The 19,292-nt window shown below is 40.5% G+C and overlaps 1 protein-coding gene across 3 annotated transcripts in view; it reads right to left on the bottom strand.

Moving 5' to 3' along the window:
- The window catches only part of GLS (glutaminase), a 75,517-nt gene extending 65,199 nt beyond the window's left edge, over positions 1-10,318 (bottom strand). For all 3 annotated transcript variants that reach the window (XM_041737352.1, XM_041737353.1, XM_041737354.1), the window contains exon 1: positions 9,695-10,318. In XM_041737352.1, the coding sequence (XP_041593286.1) occupies positions 9,695-10,107 (413 nt within the window). In that variant the 5' untranslated portion in view covers positions 10,108-10,318. The remainder of the gene's footprint in view (positions 1-9,694) is intronic.
- Positions 10,319-19,292: the final 8,974 nt, after the last annotated feature.

Raw genomic sequence — 19,292 nt, 5'->3', positions numbered from 1 at the left:
TAAGCTTTCTATGTATCTACCACACCAGTAAATGGTATTTGCTTTGCCTAAAAGCTAAATAAGTAACATATACTCTTCTTTAGCTTATGGTACAGAGCACAAAAAAATTTCAATGACCATGTTATTGTCACAGCTAGAAAAAGGTTAATATTTACTTGCTTTTGGATGAGACTAATTTTTATCCATATAAGAGAGATTCAAGTCATCTCTAAAAAGATGTGCTCACAAAATAAATGGGTCAAAATTGATTTTTAAAAAATGTACTGCATATCTCAGCATTTAAATCCTCTGACTCTGATCTGAGAATAAGTTAGCTTCAACACTCTGGTGAAAAAACGAATGGCAAGATTCTCCCCAAACTTTCAAACAGGAAGAAATTACTCCAAAGGAGTAATTTAAGTTCCCCAGTCTGGTATTCAGTTCCCTATACTTGGCTTTGTACTACCTATTCTTAACTTATCACTTTTAATTATTTTTTTAAGATTTATTAATTTGGGAGATAGAGAGCAGACAAACAGGGAGAGCAGTAGAGGGAGAGGGAGAGTGTCAGCAGGGAGTCTAAACCAGGGCTTAATCCCAGGACCCTGGGATCATGACCCAAGCCTAAGGCAGGTGCTTAACCAACTGAGCCACCCAGGAACCCCAACTTATTTTTAATTATAGACTCACAAACCTGTAAATAAATCCTATCTCATCTTTAATTTTTTTCTATAGAAGCCTTCTGTTTATGAACCTCCTTTTCCTAACCCTTTAGGCCATCAATGATCCTTTTAATCAATCATTTTAGAGGGCTTCCCCCAACCAGATTTTCCATTCTTTTTAGCATGAACTGGGCTGCATCACTAAGTTTGTTTGGTACTTTTCTTATACAGCCTATTACGTACTAAGCATTGGGGATATAAAAATGAGTAAGAGTAAGGATGCTATCCAGGAGAGCCAAGACTACAGCAGTGTGGCAAGTACTGTGACAGAAGCACAAGAAAAGTATTAGGAAGTAAAAGTAGGCATTTAACTTTTTTTAAGATTTTATTTATTTATGCATAAGAAACAGAGAGAGAGGCAGTGACACAGGCAGAGGGAGAAGCAGGCTCCATGCAGGGAGCCCGACGCAGGACCCAATCCCGGATCTCCACGATCACACCCTGGGCTGAAGGCAGCGCCAAACTGCTGAGCCAGGGAGGCTGCCCTAAGCATTTAATTTTGTGTTGATGTACTGGGGAATCAAGGTTATACTTTGTAACTAGGAGGAATACTGCAACTCTCCCTCACCAGTTCAAAATTTTAAGTTAAAAACTCTAGTATCAAATGAAAGAAGAAAAATAAAAAGCAAGTCTTTACTAAGAACTAAAAAATGAGAAGAAAAAATTGAAACCAACTATATTGTTCTTTTTTGTTAAATTATGTTTCATATTATCTGACTTCTCTAAACTATAAACCTTCAAGGCTGGTGTATTACCTTCCTTAAATTTTTTTTTATGGGGGTCAACCCCATGTAACTCAAATACATAGTATGGTCTGCTAAACCTTTTAGATAATCGAAACCTTTTTATCCCCCCACAACTAGGTTTAAAAAAAAAAATCAACAGAATCCAAAAGAATGGTATTTTTACTTATGTTGTCATTTTAAAACAATGACCTTTAAAAAAACTTGGAGTTGTTTTTAGTTTATCATTTTGAATTTAAAGTAATCTGACTGGTAAGTGTCCATCAACACCAGGAAATTAGCAGATTAAACCAGTTGAGACTCATAGATACGGAGAACAGTAGTGGCTGCCAGAGGGATTGGGAGGTGGAGGCCAAAATGGGTGAAAGGGATTGAGAGGTATAAACTTCCAGTTATAAAATAAATAAGCTATGAGGATGTAACTTACAGCCTGGGGAACATCTTCAATAATATTGTATCAACTCTCTAAGGTGACACATGGCAACTAGACTTCTTGCCATCAGCTCCCAATTCATACAAACATGGAATCCCTAGGTTGTACACACATATAATACTGCATGTCAATCATACTTCAAAAAAGTATTTAATTAAATAAACCTATGGGATTGAAAGGTGAACTGATGGGAATTGACCACGTATCATATAAGTCTGACAAAGTGATGAGTTCTGCTTATTCTCCAAATCATTTTGCCTCAAGGCTAATTAATGGTGTAATTTAAAAACAAAACCTTACATCCTGTAAGGCTTTACCTTTAGGAAAGAATCTCCTCCTATCTTAAAACCTATGTGCTAAAATAAGGTTTACAGATAAGGACAGAGTCTCAAAGCCAAGCAACATGTCTAATGTCACACAATTCTTAAGCGGCTGGACCAGAATTAGTCCTGGAAAGCTGGTCTTTGGTTTCCAGTCCTGGATACTTCCTGGTATACCACACCAACTACACTCAGTAATCAGCCCTCCATTTTAGGAGGAATACCTGGAGTTCATTCAGAATAATGGAAGATAAGACTCCTTAGGGATCCCTGGGTGGCGCAGCGGTTTGGCGCCTGTCTTTGGCCCAGGGCGCGATGCTGGAGACCCGGGATCGAATCCCACATCGGGCTCCCGGTGCATGGAGCCTGCTTCTCCCTCTGCCTGTGTCTCTGCCTTTCTCTCTCTCTCTCTGTGACTATCATAAATAAAAAAAAAAAAAAAAAAAAAAAGGTAAGACTCCTTACATATTGAAGAATTTCTAACCAAAATGTTAATAGGGGAACTATGCTAGATAACTAAACTGTTGTTCCACCTTGTTAAAACTGCATCCTGTACAAGAAGTGAGGATGAGACTGTATTAAATTAGGGCTGCTATTCTGTTGGACTTTACTGAACCATACTCAAGAGCATGCCAAAGTTAAGAAGCACCAAAGCTATCTTTCTGTGAGGAAGTGGCCAGGCTGTCCCTGATGTCTAAATACCTACTCTTTCAGTCAAGTGTCCTTTAATACATCACTCTAGTTGTAAAAATAGAGATATTATGTGAATTGTTACTGTAATCACTTTAATGCAATACTAGAAATGATGTCTTTGAAATAACTAAAATATATAGGTATAAGTTAATGAAAGGCCGACTTTAGCTATACAAAAACAAAACAGCTCTGAAAATGGAAAGTGCTACATTCTAAGGTAAAGAATTCTAGTCAAGGAAACAGAGATGAATAACAATTTGCAGGGTATATAACAGAAGAGAAAAAACATCAGCTGGAGAGATGAGGTTTTTTTCAGGTTTTCTTCCAATCTTGTACCTAAAAAAGTATCAATTCAGTACAGTATTTTGTTGAGCTAACTGGGGATGAAAAAACCAAGTCCTAATATTGTATGAACTTTAGTCATTTAGTTAGGCCATTTAGTACATGTGGCCAACTTTTAAAATATGTAAAATCAGGTGGAATTAGATGTCTTTAAAGTCACTTCCTATTCTAATTCTCAGTTTTGAGCTGCTAAAAATAGATGTCCTCCTAAAGACTTTAAACTTTACTCACTTAGGATATATTTATATATACACACACACACACACACACACACAGCATCTATATTCACACATTTTACACATAAAGCCTAATTATCTGAATTCTTTTAATTTTTTATAAAACAAAAAAATACATTTCTTCTCTTGTTTATTTTATTGCAAGAATATAGCATATAACACATAAAACATAATGAAATATGTATTAATTGACTGTTTAAGTTATTGGTGAGGTTTCCAGTCAATAGCAGGCTATCAGTAATTAAGTTAGGCCAGGGCAAGGCTCGACACCTTGACACCCTAACCTCCCCATTATTCAAGGGTCAACTATACTTATAAGGAGAAATCTTAATAACTCTAAAGAGGCAGGAAAAACAATGTCCATCGACAACTGCTTATGTCATTTCAGTTTATTTTCCTTGAATACTTTTTCTAAGCATTTTTTTTAAAGTATCACTATTTTTTAAGTATCACTTGAGATCATACCACACAGAATATTTTTTATTCTAACTTTTGGCTTACCATTTTCTTATACCCCCAAAAGTATCCATATACATTTTATTTTATTTTTTAATTTTTTAAATTTTTTTTTTATTTATGATAGTCACAGAGAGAGAAAGAGGCAGAGACATAGGCAGAGGGAGAAGCAGGCTCCATGCACCGGGAGCCCGATGTGGGACTCGATCCGGGTCTCCAGGATCGCACCCTGGGCCAAAGGCAGGCGCCAAATCACTGCGCCACCCAGGGATCCCCTCCATATACATTTTAAATGACTAGATAAGAAACTCTCAGATGGACGTACCCTAATTTACTTAACCATTCCATTAATGTTGAACACAAGTTTTTCTCCACTCTTCACTAGTATGCATAATGCTGTGCTAAAAAATATTAGTGAATAAATCTTTCCACAACTCAGTTTGTATGTATATATAAGGTTTCATATAATTTAAAAACTGTTCTCAAAAAGTCTCTACTTTTAAGAACTCCAACCAAGGATTTAAGTGCCTGTGTCACTCAGAATATCCTCATGAAGATGATAACTTAAAAATCTTTTTTAGGGGCACCTGGGTGCCTCACTTGGGTTGAGCATCTGTCTTCAGCTCAGGTCATGACTTCCAGGTCCTGGGATTAAGCCCTGAGGTGGGCTCCCTGCTTGGCAGGGGAATCTGCTTCTCCCTCTCCCTCTCTCAAATAAATAAATCATATATTTTAAAAATTTATTTGTTTAGGGGCACCTGGGTGGCACACTTGGTTACGTGTCTGGTTCTTGGTTTTTACTGAGGTCATGATGTCAGGGTTGTGGGATGGAGCTTCACAGTGCAGAATCTGCTCGAGATTCTCTTTTCCCTTCCCTCTACCTCTCTCCACTCTCTAAAATAAATAAATCTTTAAAAAAAAAAAAAAACTTTAGAGGTCTGTAATGGAAATATACATATATCCAAATCCTGAAAGCCGTCAACTTATTGTTCATTATGCAGTATCAATAGTTCATGCTTTAAAATTAGCATTCACTATAAAGTTTTCTTTAGTAATCAGTAAGCAATAATGTTACATACCAACCAGAGAATACTTCCCAAAAGGAAGCCAAAAGGACAAATTAACATGCTTTTACTGCCATTGTAGGTAGCCAGGAAAATCACTAAGCACAATAATTAGTCATTTGCACCGTGTCTCATAACCAAAGCAATTTTATACCTGAGTAGATGCCAGGATAACATAAGTGTCCCTACCTGCAAGCTATTTAACTCACTTAGAGCTATCAATAGTTAGTAACTATTTTTATTAATACATGCTTACTCAACTTTCTTAAGCATTCCTCTTACTAGCAAATGACTTAAAAGGTGTTAAGGGCAGACAGGCAACTCCTTGATTTATACAGGATTTAAAGACTGAGCGCCTGAAAGAAATGCAAATCCTACAATCAGACTTTCAGTTTCTACAGCCATAACTTCTCTTCACTTCATAATCACAAGGAAGTAATATATCTTTTTACATATTTCAAGTAATTTTTAAAAACTCAAACCTACAAACATTTTCAGCTAAGTTCTCTTCAAGATGACATTTAGGTTTTTTAGACTAAAATAGTGCCCCACCCAACCATTACTTTTCCCTACCTACTGCCTCATTTAAAAACTGAATTAAATTCGGTAGTCATTTCCTGAGTTAGCTGATTTTGAGGCAGGCAGACTTCTTTGTAAACAGTAAGGCCTGAAAAGCAGCAGCTAAAACTCAAAGAAACTAAAGTTCAAGATCTAATTCACGCTTTCAGTGAACTTCATCTAAAAATAAGAAGCATGCAGTTTATTAATTACGGATCACCACAGATATTTCTATGACTAAATAGATGTGTGTGGCTTAATATAAACATTAGGCTGCCAAAATACTGTGGTATACATTACAACTAGCCATTAAAAGTAAACAAAAACTCACTAATAAACTGTAACCTACAAAAAATTTTTAATAGAATCACAAATAAAATCAGAGGGGTTCACTGAGAAGCCCCCCATTAAATATACTCTCAATCCTGACTTTAAGTGAATTGGAAATATGTTCACTTTTACAAATTAAAAGCAAATGCATTATTAAAGGATGAGATAATTTGTTACCTATTTCCAGAGGCTCTTTCACTTTGAAATTATCTGTATCTGTCAAATAGTGTCTCAACTTCATTATCAGTACTGTTGTATAGACCCAATTCAGTGTTTGCTGAAATGCATTTAATCTTACTTTGAGATCCAATTATCACAGCATACAATATAATGATTCCTTTCCCCTCACTTTCCCTTTTGTCCCTCACTTTCCCTTTAATAAATATGAACTACCAAAATAAGTCACACAATCTGAAGCTAGCTGAAAATATTTGCTTTCACTATATACATATTAATATAGTGGAGAATTATTATCTATATATAAATACATATTAGAGATTAATAGAAATATATTAGATATAAATATATATATTAAAGATTTCATTTTATTTAGAGAGCAAGAGCATGCAGGGGGGAAAAGGCAGCAAGTGAGGGAGAAGCAGATTCCCTGCTGAGCAGGGAGTCCAACTCAGGACTGAGAGCTCCGAGTTGGATCCCAGGACTCTGAGATCATGACCTGAGCCAAAGGCAGACGCTTAACCCACTGAGCCATCCAGGAGCCCCTTGATAGGTCTTTAATTATGCACATTTAATTTAAAATATATTTTTAAGTGCCAGGACTTTGTGTAGATGAGCCAACATTCAATTACTGACTGCATCATGGATATGCAGTTTTTGACAGATACCATCAAACCACCCTTCAAAATTAGCTGAACTAATTTATACACCCACTAGCAATGTAAGAGTTCCTATTGCCCACATCCTCCGCATCATTTAACCTAACATCTCCCAATCTGATAGGGGAAAAATGATCTTGTTGTTTTAATGAATACTTTATCCTCTAATGTCAATACTGTACTCTGTGTAAATTACCTGCTTACTAAAGAGCCCACATGTGCTGATGTTTTCCCAGCCTAGTCCTTTCTGTCATAGGCCCAAGCAAAAGGTAACAAAAATGTCCCTCATCCCCACCTGCTAGTCCTTTTCAGGAACTCACTAAGAGAGAATACACATTTCTGAGCTTTACAGAAATGAAAGCATGGCATGCTTGATGGAGAAGTGTATAAAATGTCCATGTTGGGCAAGCACTTGGCATAAAGGTTAATCAAGAATACTGAATGCTACAGCATGGTTTGTGATTTTGATATAGTGCTCTTTCCAATCTGTATTGGTATTCTGGAAGAAGAATAGTAGTTTAAAATTGAACTCTAGAATTAACTTCAAAACAGTATACAAAATAGATTGAAATGGGACAGAAAAATGACTATGGGGATACAGATTTTAAATTTGGGTCATCAAACGTGTAGAGATAAATATGAGAAAAGAATCTGGATAAAAGATCACATATCACCATAAGAGTCAAAGCTGAGAGAAGGCACATGCTGTTGAGAAGACAGACAAGTGGGAAAGAAGCTAAGGCTTTTAGCCTCACAGTTTACTCAATGAACAATCCCAAAAAAGAGCCAGGGAAGCAAAGAGAACAATTTAAAAAAAGAAGAGAGTCAAGCTCTCTTGACTGTAAAGAGAGAGTCCAGTAGCTCAGCGGTTTAGCGCCTGCCTTCAGCCAAGGGTGTGATCCTGGAGTTCCGGGATGGAGCCTGCTTCTCCCTCAGCCTGTTTCTCTGCTTCTCATGAAGAAAGAAAAGAAAGGAGAAGAGAAGAGAAGAGAGAGAAGAGAAGAGAAGAGAAGAGAAGAGAAGAGAAGAGAAGAGAAGAGAAGAGAAGAGAAGAGAAGAGAAAAGGAAGAAAGGAAGAAAGAAGGAAAGGAAAGGAAAGGAAAGGAAAGGAAAGGAAAGGAAAGGAAAGGAAAAAGGAAAAAGGAAAAAGGAAAAAGGAAAAAGGAAAAAGGAAAAAGGAAAGGACAAGACGGCATAGCCTAGGATGATGCTGGTTCATGCCTAGGATGACGCTGGTTCAAACAATGTGACTACAGGAAAAAGATACGTAGGTAACTGGCTCTTTCCAGAATATAATATGGTAAGGGTAAAAAAATAGAACAAGTAAAGCAGGAAAGCAAATTTCTCACGTGTGAGCCTAAAATTCAGAGACCAATTTCGTTGCCAGGTTATTTAACAGATAGGTAGCGTTTAACACATATCAAATATTGTCCTAAGCCTTTTGTAAAATGTCAATTCATTTAATTACATCACATGGTTATTTCTTTTAATAATCCTCCATAAAACCTGGCAGAGTCCTGAGTCCTGGCATTCCAGATGGCTTGCTGACGGAGGGATGAACTATGCTTCGGAAGCTGAGCATTACAAAGGATAACAGGATCAACTGAACCTGACCTCTCAGAACGAGGGAAATGTTTACCGCACAGAAGCAAAAAGGAGTCAGAGGAGGAAAACTACATTTGGAAACCAGAGCACTCAGGAAATAGCATCTTTAACAAGACTTAAAAAATTGTTGGCAATCTCGAGGCCAGTGCTCTTCAACTTTATGCGGCCTGGAGGCACTCTTTAAATCGTGGACTGAAAGCCCTCAGGATTCTCATGTACCCGGATGGCTCCTGAGCCAGTCTAGCTATTACTCCAAATTTCAGTGGCAGAAGAATAAACTCCTTTGAACGTAAACAACATTAGCTTATTGGTCATTCAAACGCCCAGGGCATCTGAGCAAATACTCCTTCTTGAAGGACGCCCTTTTCTAGACCCGTTTTCTTCGCTAGTTAGGGTACAGTACAGAACCTCTTTTTTGATTTTTATTTTTTAACACATCCTTGTTATTAGCATGAGCTCAAGTATTTCAAAGTGATTGCTAGGAGAGGATTTCTTATTCAAGGGCAAATGAGCTAGAAATTTCTGGGAGACATGTAAATCACAAAGGCTGTTTCCTATGTGATAAAAAAAAAAAAAAGTGAAAAAGGGGGGGACGGCAAAGCCAGTGCAGAGACACCGACTGGAAGGCGTCATCGAGAGAATACAGCCCTTTGAGGGCGACTTTTTTTTTTTTTTTAAGATTTTATTTATTCATGAGGGACAAGGAGAGGGAGGCAGAGGCCCAGACGGAGGGAGAAGCAGGCTCGCTGCGGGGACCCCGATGGGGACTCGATCCCGGGTCACGCCCCGGGCCCAAGGCGGGCGCTCAAGCGCCGGGCCCCCCGCGGCGCCCGAGGGCGACTCCTGAACACCGGCCGTGGCGGTCGCGTCCCGCAGCTCCGGGGCCCCGGGCTGAGGCCCCGACGGACGCGACAGGAAGCACCTTCTGCGAGTGTCGCTCCCGCGGCGTCCGCCGCCTCCCGAGGGAAGCCGCCCCGATGCCCCAGGCGGTCCCCGGGGGGCCGCGGCTCAGTCGGGAAGGCCCGCGGCTGCCACGCCTCGAGGAGGGCGCCCGCCTCCATCACAGGACACGCTCCGCGGGCCGGGGCCTCGCGGCGCAGCGGAGACGGTTCCCGCCGCCGCCGCAGCCCCCGCACTTCCCGCTCGGGGCGAGCCGCCCGGCCGTCCGCAGGGGGAGCGCGGGCCCCGTCCGGCGGCATCACGGAGGCAGGCGGGGGAGGGGAAGGGCCGCGGGGCCCGGCGGGCGGGGCGGCTCCGCACATGGCGCGCGCCGCGCAGGCCCCGGCATCCCTTTCTTCCTCGGCCGCGAAGCCGCGCTCCCATCCCGCCCGCCGCGGCGCCGAGCGGGGCCGCCGTCCGCCCCGCGGGGACACTCACTTTTCGCCCGAGGCCACGAGCTCCTTGCCCTCGCTGTTGCCGAACGCGTCCGCCTCCCCGGGGCCGTCCTGGGGGCCGGGGGCCGACGGCGCGGCGGGCGGCGACGCCCCGGGCTGCGGGGGCTGCGGGGGCTGCGGGGGCTGCGGGCCGCCCTTGCCCAGCTCCTGCAGGATCTCCGACGGGGAGCCCGACAGGCCGCGCGCGGGGGGCCCCGCCGGCCGGCCGCCCGCGCCCCCGCCCGCGCCCGCGCCCCCGCCCCACCGCGGGAGCAGCCGCGCGGCCGCCGGGCCCCCGCCCCGGGCACGCCGGCACTGCGCGGCGAGCGGCTGTGGCCGCCTCAGGGCGGCGCAGGCGGCGGCGGGAGGCCGCAGGAGCAGGTCTCGCAGCATCGCCGAGCCCCGCAGCCGCATCATGCCGCCGGCTCGGCAGCGGAGGATGCTCGGGGGCCGCCGGCCGCCTAGAGCGCAGGAGACGACGCGAGCGGCGACGTGGGTGTGGTCTCGGTTCCGGTCCCGCGGTCCCCGCCGCCGCCGCCGCCGCCGCCGCCGCCGCCGCTGCCGCCGCCGCCGCTGCCGCCGCTCCTCCCGCCGCTGCTGCTGCTCCAGCCGCCGCCGCCGCCGACTCCGCACTGAGGCTGAAGCGCAGGGGAGGGCCCGAGACATTCCGCGCTCGCCCGCTGGGGGGGCGGGAGGACGCGCGCGCCCTCCCCCTCCGCCCGCTCCTATTGGCTGGGATCCTCGACCCCGCCTCTGATTGGCTGCCGCCGCGGTCAAGTTCCCTGGGCGCCGCTGCGTCAGGAGGCGGGCGGGGGCGGGGGCGGGGCCTGGTGACGTGTGGGGCGTGGGAGCCGGGCGGGGTGTGGCCGCGGCGGCCGCGAGGCTGCGCCGTTCGGAGCCGGGGCCCCGGGGGCGCGACCGTGGCGGGGTGCGGCGGCTGCGGTGCGGGGCCCGCGGGCGGCGGGGCGGGCGGAGCGCGGCGGGGCCGGGCTGCAGCACCTCCGATGGCCGCGGGCCCGGGACGGCGGCGCCGGGGAGCCTCGTCTCCCTCCCAAATGTTACGTTTGCTTGAAACTTTCCATGCTTGGCCCCTCCCCAGATGTGAAGTGTTTTGGAAAAAATGAGCGAAATCCTTTGAGCTATGCGACTTAGCCATCGGGAGGGCTGGGGATCGGGCGAGGCCGGCAGAAATGCCACAGCGCGGCTGCTTCCCTTTTAAAAACAATTATTATTATTATTTTTTCTGTACACTAGCGTCTCGAGACTTCTGCACGGCAATGAGTCCCTGACGCAGAATCGCAGAAAGTTTTCTATCTTAAAAGCTGCTTCATCCTCTTTTTTTTAAGGGTTTTATTTATTTATTCATGCAGAGAGAGAGGCAGAGACCCAGGCAGAGGGAGAAGCAGGCTCCATGCAGGGAGCCAGACGCGGGACTCGATCCCGGGTCTCTAAGATCCCGGGTCTCTAAGATAGGACCCCGGGCTGCAGGCGGCGCTAAACCGCTGAGCCACCTGGGCTGCCCTGCTCCATCCTCTTAGGGAGCCTCTGAACACCGGGTCTCTAAGTCGTCTCGGCCTGCTACCAGGCCGCCACTCACCCAGTTGGGCCTGCGGAAGGTCATGAACTGAGTTTCCCCCCTCCCCGGGCCTGCCTCGAATCCGGCTCCACGACAAAACGTGTTTGGAAGATTTCTTGAAAGAATCACGTTTAGATGCCTGGATCCCCAAACGGTGATGGGATGATTTTTAAGAGACAGGAAGGGTGTGTGTGTGTGTGTGTGTGTGTGTGTGTGTGTGTGTGTGTGTGTGGCAGGTGTCATTCCCTGATCGCCGGATTCAGTGGTGTAGTGAACCTTAAAATACAGCACTGAATTAGTAGGAAATCTGGCTGTACCTACAGGTTATGTGACCTTTGGCGTGTCACAGTCTTGCCATGTTTAAAGTTTTTGGTCTGCTCTTTAACCGGAAGGAACCTGGAAAAAATAATGATGCATAAATCACTTAATTACCTTTTTTAAAAAAATTTTATTTTTTTTACTTAATTACCTTTAAGAAAAGAAGTCAAAACAACTGGGAATTACCTGGAGGACTTTTATTACTACTTGTCACCTGTCACTAAAATTTGAAGAGTTAAGCAATAATATATTCAGGAAAAGGAACACAAACTTCTGAAGGAAAGGTGACAAACACAGCCATGCCTAGCCTTTCCATCGGACTTGCCAATGGCATACACCTGAATGTTGTGTGACCTCTTAGCTATAACTGGATATATCCGTTTTGATTGTCTCCCTTCTCTCAACCACCTCGAAGCTGTTGACAAATCCAGTTATTATTTTCCTTCTGGTTTTTCTCTTAGTTTCTCTAATTTTCCTATGAAATTGCTTTCTAATGTTAAAAAGTTTAAACACTTTAGAGTATACTTAACAAACATGGAAAGCAAACTTAGTAATTGTTTTCTACAGTGTCTACTTTCAGAGATGAGCTGATAAAAATGGACACATTACTCCTAATATTTAGAAGAACTTAGAGTCTGATGAAATTTAATTCCCTCTTTGCGAAAACCATGAAAAAGTTACAGACAGCAATTTAAAACTACTATAAATAAAATTAAAATGTGACTCATTCATACTTTCATTTGATTCTTTATTGTTTTTAATCTTGTTATGTTTTTTAATCAAAGACAACTGGGTAACCATGAATTGGAGTTAACTGATTAATAATTAATAATAATATAAAATTATTATTATATTAAAATAATTATTATTATTTCCATTAGATTAATCATTTACATGTTAAATTATATCATTATATAAAACAAAATCTATGCCTATAAAAACATTTTACACCCACACAGCAGTCCACCAAAACATCCACAAATAGAAAAATGGGTCTCCAGATGAACAGGTGGTTGGATTGTCAGAGCTACTCATAGACTTTCTCTTTGCTACTAGATAAGTGCAGCCATCCCCCAAGAGGTAGTGGTTCCATAGCCATTGGGAAGGTAATGAACCATCCAAAGGAAAAACTGGAATTTATGCACTTTGTTTCTGTTCTAACTAGAAGAACAATTCCTATGTTCCGCTGTTCCTTTGAAGATTAAAAAAGGCTAATGTTTCAAAATCATAATGTAACCTATGTATAAGTTCCAGATTTTGCCTTTCACAAAATCTAAGAGGTTATTATTTGTTGACCTAAAGGTAAGTAGAGAATAAGTCTCCTTTGCCTAACAGCTGAAAAGAATTGAGTAAGTTTTTTGTTTGTTTGTTTGTTTGAAATTCTTCTATTAAGAGATTAGAGTAAGATTCAAGAAACCTCTAAACAGCTTCTGCTACTACTTCCCTTTCTTCTGTTGGTTTCCTGCTTTAGCTGGCCAACTTCCTGTCTTGCTGATAAACCCTGTCAAATATGACTTATATTCTAAAGCTGAATTTAGATCTGTATTGAAGTATTATAGATCCTTCAGCTATACAATGGGGATAATATTAATATCATATCTCACAGGGTCATTAAGATTAAATAAAGCAATACATGTACACCACTTAGAACAATACCAGTAGCATTTTATAAGTACTGACTATAAATATTATTGTTATTATTCCATTAGTGAATAAATTTTGTTGTACAATGTCATTAGTTGCCACATCTGTTATTGAAAAGCCAGACAGAGTTGTTTTAAACCATCTAATCATAAAATACCATTTAAGAGGAAGCTAGCTCACCGAAATGGGATCATTTGCTCCATTTTTAGAAAACAAACCAATAATTACCAAAGTATCTTAAAATAGAAATAGGCTGCTGCAAAGACAATAAGATTAAGCAAAGTTGGACTCACTGCCCAAGGTACCAGCTATTTACAAATAAATTTTTTTAATTACTACAGAAAGAAGAATTGCTGGATTGAAATGAAAATGTACGTGTCTATATAATTAAATCTAAAAATCTATTATTTGCCACCTATGTAAATTAAACCTCTTTTCTTTGTGATATCACACAAAAATGGTAAGACAGATTTTCATCAGATTTGAAAGAGACTACTTTAATGGTCTCATCCAAAATACTAATTACATGAAATTCTTTTCTCATGTGGGTCCCCTGTTGGCTGGAACAAGAGTGAGGTGGTAATCAGTTATTTTCTGTCATTTGTAGTGATATGGTAAAGATTTAAATTAGTTGAATCTATAAAGTTAATATTGGTTATACTTAGATCACAATTATATGGATGGGTTATCTAGATATTTATTGATTTTTCAAAGTAATTTTAATTCTTATTTTTTGTAACATAATAGAGAATATGAAATTGGACTAAACCCCATCTCAGAGATAAGAAAGTTTTGCTTGTATACTCAGTAAAAATCTAAAAAATAATATTTTATAAATATTCCAAGTCAATCAAAAGGATACTTTCTTGAGAATGAAAAAAACCTCTGTGGTAAATCAAATTACTGTTCCCAAATACTTATGTCCCTTCCAATGGGAAGACTTTACCTCCAACCCAACTGTCTGGCAGGCTTGGCCTTTTGCCTTGATTTGTTCAGTGAAATATGAAAGGAAGTGATATGTGCTACATTGGACAGGAACTTTAATAGTCATCACTTAGCTCTAACATCTCTCTTTTCCTTGTGTGACAAGAATGGCATGTCCCAAAGAGGGGATGCCCCATCACCTTGTCCCAGAATGATGAAACAAAGTTGAAGATGACTGTGATTGACAAATAACATGAAGAGAAAGAAACCTTCCTGTAAGTAATTCCAATTTAGGGATTATTACCATAGAATAACTTAACTTAGGTTGACTGATATATCATCCAACTTTAGGGATTATTACCATAGAATAACTTAACTTAGGTTGACTGATATATCATCCAATTTGGCCACCATGAGACTAATATGGATTACAGAGAATATTTGAGAACTCTAAAAGATAGGCAGTCAACCTCTAGAGCAGCAGAAGCTGAGTATCACTGAAGGGACCATCAAAATAGGCATTCTCTTTCAAGGATGATTAAAATCAAAGTTCAGGTAGGAAATGTTTGAGTGATATTTCAATCTGTCATATATATTTGGATTTAATTAGGGAAAATTAGTGGTTTGAAATATGAGCTTTATATCCATTGTGATATGTTGGTTTTATGCTATGAAATCAAATGTTGATTCAACATCTGAAATTTGCCACATTTTCTAAGTTCTGAAAAAGAAAAATGAGCCTGGATCTTTGTATATTTATCTCATCCAAATGGTAAAATCATATTGCTAATCCAGAAACCAATTACTGAATTCCACTGAAGTATGGAGCTAAATACAAAATTCAGACTTTTTTTTTAAACCATAAGAATCCACAGTAATGTATTTTGATGTTCTGGGGTAAAAAGAAATCAGTATTTATCTTTTATATAGCATTGATTCCTTCAAATATATTTATACTTTTTAAGCACCTGACATTTACAGTTACTGTGATTCCCTCTGTCTAATTATAAGTCCAAAGAAGCAACCCTACAAAAGAAAGCTTGGTTTGTGATTAAGCTGCTTCTCACAGTAACAATACCATGTGATATGTTCTGAGGCAGAGCCTTATTCATATGCACCCCCAATAGTACAACAAATTAATATATTTTTAAAAAATTCTCTATAGAAACAGTCTAAATATGTATCGGTAGGAGAATGAATTAAAATAATGTGATATTTACATATAACGGTAACATACATTATTTAATATTAATACAGTATAATGTATTAAAGAAGATAAGCCTCAAAAACAATGTTGAGAAAAAACAAGTTTCAGCCAAATATGTATATTAGGATACTATTGTTGCAAAATTGGTATATCATGGAAAAAATATATTATTTATAGATTTATATGTGTGTCATTTAAGTTTGAAATGTGCATAGGAATGATAAACATCAAATTCATTGTAGTGGCTATTATTTCTGGTTATTTATAATGAGAAATGGGATTGAAGAGATGTACACAGAGAGCTTCACACGTATCTGTAATGATTGATTTTTTAAAAAATAATTTTAAAAATTTGAAGGAAATATGGTAGCCAGGCGGTTGATATGCAGGTGTTTGTTATATTCTCCCTCTTGTTCTATGTTTGAAATATTTTATAATTAAAGAGAAAAAGCTTTATTATAATGTTGAAAGCTGTTTGTCTTATCTAACAATGATAACTGTAGAAAATATTACAAATCCAATTTTCACATTTTAATGATTCCTTTTAAACTTTATTTAATTTTGACTCATCAGTGATGAGCGATACAACTAGTAAGTAATATAGCTATTCTGTAAATACACTTGAAGAATGCAACATCAGACAATATCCTTGAACTAAAACTTTACAAAAGATGAGAATGGCTAATATTTAACTGAAAACCTTACAGAAAAAAATTTTTGGCTCTTGGCTACCTCAAACATAAATATGAAAGGAATTCTTCTATTAATAAAATATGAATAAAAATATATCCTTCCTTCCTCTGAAGTTAAACTATTTATCTTTATAACATTCCTACTGGGGACAGTTGTCAGTTGCTAAATTTTATGGCTATGGAAATTATAAGTTAATAAAGTCACTCAACTAATACAGTGGAGTTGGCAAAGACACTCTCCAGCTAGATGTGGTCCTTGTCTTCTGCTCTCTTGAGCCTTTGGACAAAAGCCTACAAGAGATATGTTTATGGATACAAAGGCATCACAAAGCTCTTAAAAATAATCCCCCGCCGTAGTAAAAGGCTAGTAGGTAACTTGAGTAAAGCAGACCATGATATAATGTATTAGAGAATGATGAGGCTCCAGTAAATTACAATTGGAATATCCTGCCTAAAGGGGAAGTAACTAATGTACTCCGGCCAGCTTTAGCTAAGTGGAATGCAGGCACAGTTAGCTAGACCTTTGGATTCTTTAAGATAATACATAAATATGACTTTTTAAAATAAAATCTTCTGACTTATAAAAGTAAGCAGCTCATTCAGTTTCTTTAACGCCATACTAGTTAAACAAAACACCTGCAAGAATAATTTGGCCCGTGGGCCACCATGTTTCCATCCCTGTCCTGATAGCAATGATAGCAATGTAACTTTCTTCCCCAGCACACATCCTACTCCACATGATTAGTCCTAGCCAGCCATGGAAATTCCATTCCCCATGAAACTGCTGCAGCTATCTTGCTACTGAGAAGAGGAGCTTGCATAAGACAAATCCAACATACCAAGGCCAACAGAGTGGAAAGGTGGAAAGAGTCTGGAGTCTCCATGACGTTCATGAGCTACTGACATTCATGAGCAACCAGTTCTGATGCCTGCCCTCTTTATTATACATTTATGATACATTTCCTTATTACTTAAATCATTTGGAATCTGGATTTCCATTAAGACATCATGATTGGGATCCCTGGGTGGCGCAGCAGTTTAGTGCCTGCCTTTGGCCCAGGGCCCAATCCTGGAGACCGGGGATCGAATTCCACGTCGGGCTCCCGGTGCATGGAGCCTGCTTCTCCCTCTGCCTGTGTCTCTGCCTCTCTCTCTCTCTCTCTCTCTCTCTCTGTGTGTGTGTGTGTGTGTGACTATCATAAATAAATAAAAATTTTAAAAAGACATCATGATTGATTCAAAATCACACTCTAGAAGATTCTTTCTATGTCTTTCTCTTTGCCTTGAGTTACAATTTATCACATCCCCTTTTTTCATTTTTTTAGCCCCACTAAATTATATATCTATGTTTAACCTGTTTGCATATTGTTTGAGGGCCACATATAACAGCCTTGCATGATTTAAAGGATGGAGTTGGAGATACAATGAGCATTAAAAAGCTTGTCACAGTTTGGACATTTCTGCAACTCTAGATTTGCTTCCCTTCTCTCCCAACAAAAAAATATTGAGTCATATTAAGCAACCAGCTTTGTTTTTTGTCTAAACTAGACTTCTGTACTTGTGCCTTATGGGTTTGTGCCTTAACTTTTTATCATCCATTCTTGCCGAAATTACCAGTTTTCCTTCACCTAACCGATTTTTCTCCTTGGAGTCTGCTTACATCATTCTTACCATCTTGTATTCCTAAGCCACTTTCCCTCAACCCATTCAAATTCCACTGATCCCTCAAGGTCTCCGTCTTACATCTTCATGATGCTAATTTCTCATATGACTGCACATTTATCCTCATAACAGTTGTTACACTCTTAACAGCCATTTGAGATTGGCAAGTAGGTATGATCTTATTGTGCACATGAGAAAATTGACACAGAAATGTTAAATAATCAGTTCAATATTTCAGTGAGTTGCTTTAAAAGTAGCACATATTTCTTGATGATATGGGTTTTACACCACCATTGTCCCTTACTAGTCTCATCTGGATATCCCTTGCCTTTTCTAAGAACTCAGCTCAAATGTCATCTCCTGTGGGGAAGCCCGCCCCAACCTCTAAGCAGAGTTAAAGGGTTCTTCCTCTCCATTATCAAGGCTTGCTTGGTAATATATTTATTGCATTACTCTGATTATTTGTGTACATCAATCTCCCAGCTAGACAGAAAGATATAGATCTTTTAACTTTCAACATCTCCACCATCATTTTAAATAACATCATTTTAAATAACTGAATTGAGTGTTAATTAATGTAATATAGGAGTTTATTAACTAGAAAATAAGGGGAAATATATTTAAAAAATGAACCTTTCACAATTTTATTTGAATCTTGAGTAAATTACTCCTCTATTGTATTTCACAAAGAAGAAAAAATTCATTAAAAATTCAAACTGCAGGGCAGCCCAGTGGCTCAGTGGTTTAATACCACCTTCAGCCCAGGGCCTGGTCCTGGAGACCCAGGAACGAGGCCTGCTTCAGGCTCCCTGTGTGGAGCCTGCTTCTCCCTCTGCCTGTGTCTCTGCCTCTGTGTGTGTGTGTGTGTGTGTGTGTGTGTCTTTCATGAATAAATAAATAAAAATCTTTTAAAAAAATTCAAACTGCAGAAGGACCTTATGGACATCTTCTTTTTAGTGACTATGTACCTGCATCAACCACCACTGTGGGAGCTAAAATGGAGATGAATGAGGAAGGCATTGTTTTTTGATTTGAAGAGGTAGATGACAGATAGACAAACTCCTAATTAAAATATATTAGTCTCCAGGATGCCTGGGTGGCTCAATTGGTTAAGCATCTGCCTTCAGCAAAGGTCATAATCCCTGGGTCCTGGAATAGAGAGCTGCATATCCGGCTCCTTGCTCAGCAGGGAGCCTGCATCTCCCTCTCCCTCTGTCTGCCACTCTGCTTATGCGCACTCTCTCTCTCTTACTCTGTCAAATATATCCGTATCTCTATCTATCTATCTATCTATCTATCTATCTATCTATCTATCTATATCTTAGTCTGGATATATATATATAATATTTGATGTGGATATATATGTATATATCTAATATTTGATGCTATAAACATTACATATATGTGTATATTCAATGGATAAAGATGATATAGAAATGAATTCTATCAGGGAGATTACAAAATATTCTAAAAAGGAGGTGGCATTTACTAGGTAAAAATCCAGGTGCATAAGGTTGACAAGGGCATGCTTTCGAGAACAGAAAAGAAATACATTAAATGGTAAGTTCAGGGAATTACA

This window comes from Vulpes lagopus, chromosome 22, assembly GCF_018345385.1.
Source record: "Vulpes lagopus strain Blue_001 chromosome 22, ASM1834538v1, whole genome shotgun sequence".
Lineage (NCBI taxonomy): Eukaryota > Metazoa > Chordata > Mammalia > Carnivora > Canidae > Vulpes > Vulpes lagopus.
This window is presented reverse-complemented; position numbering and strand designations above follow the sequence as displayed.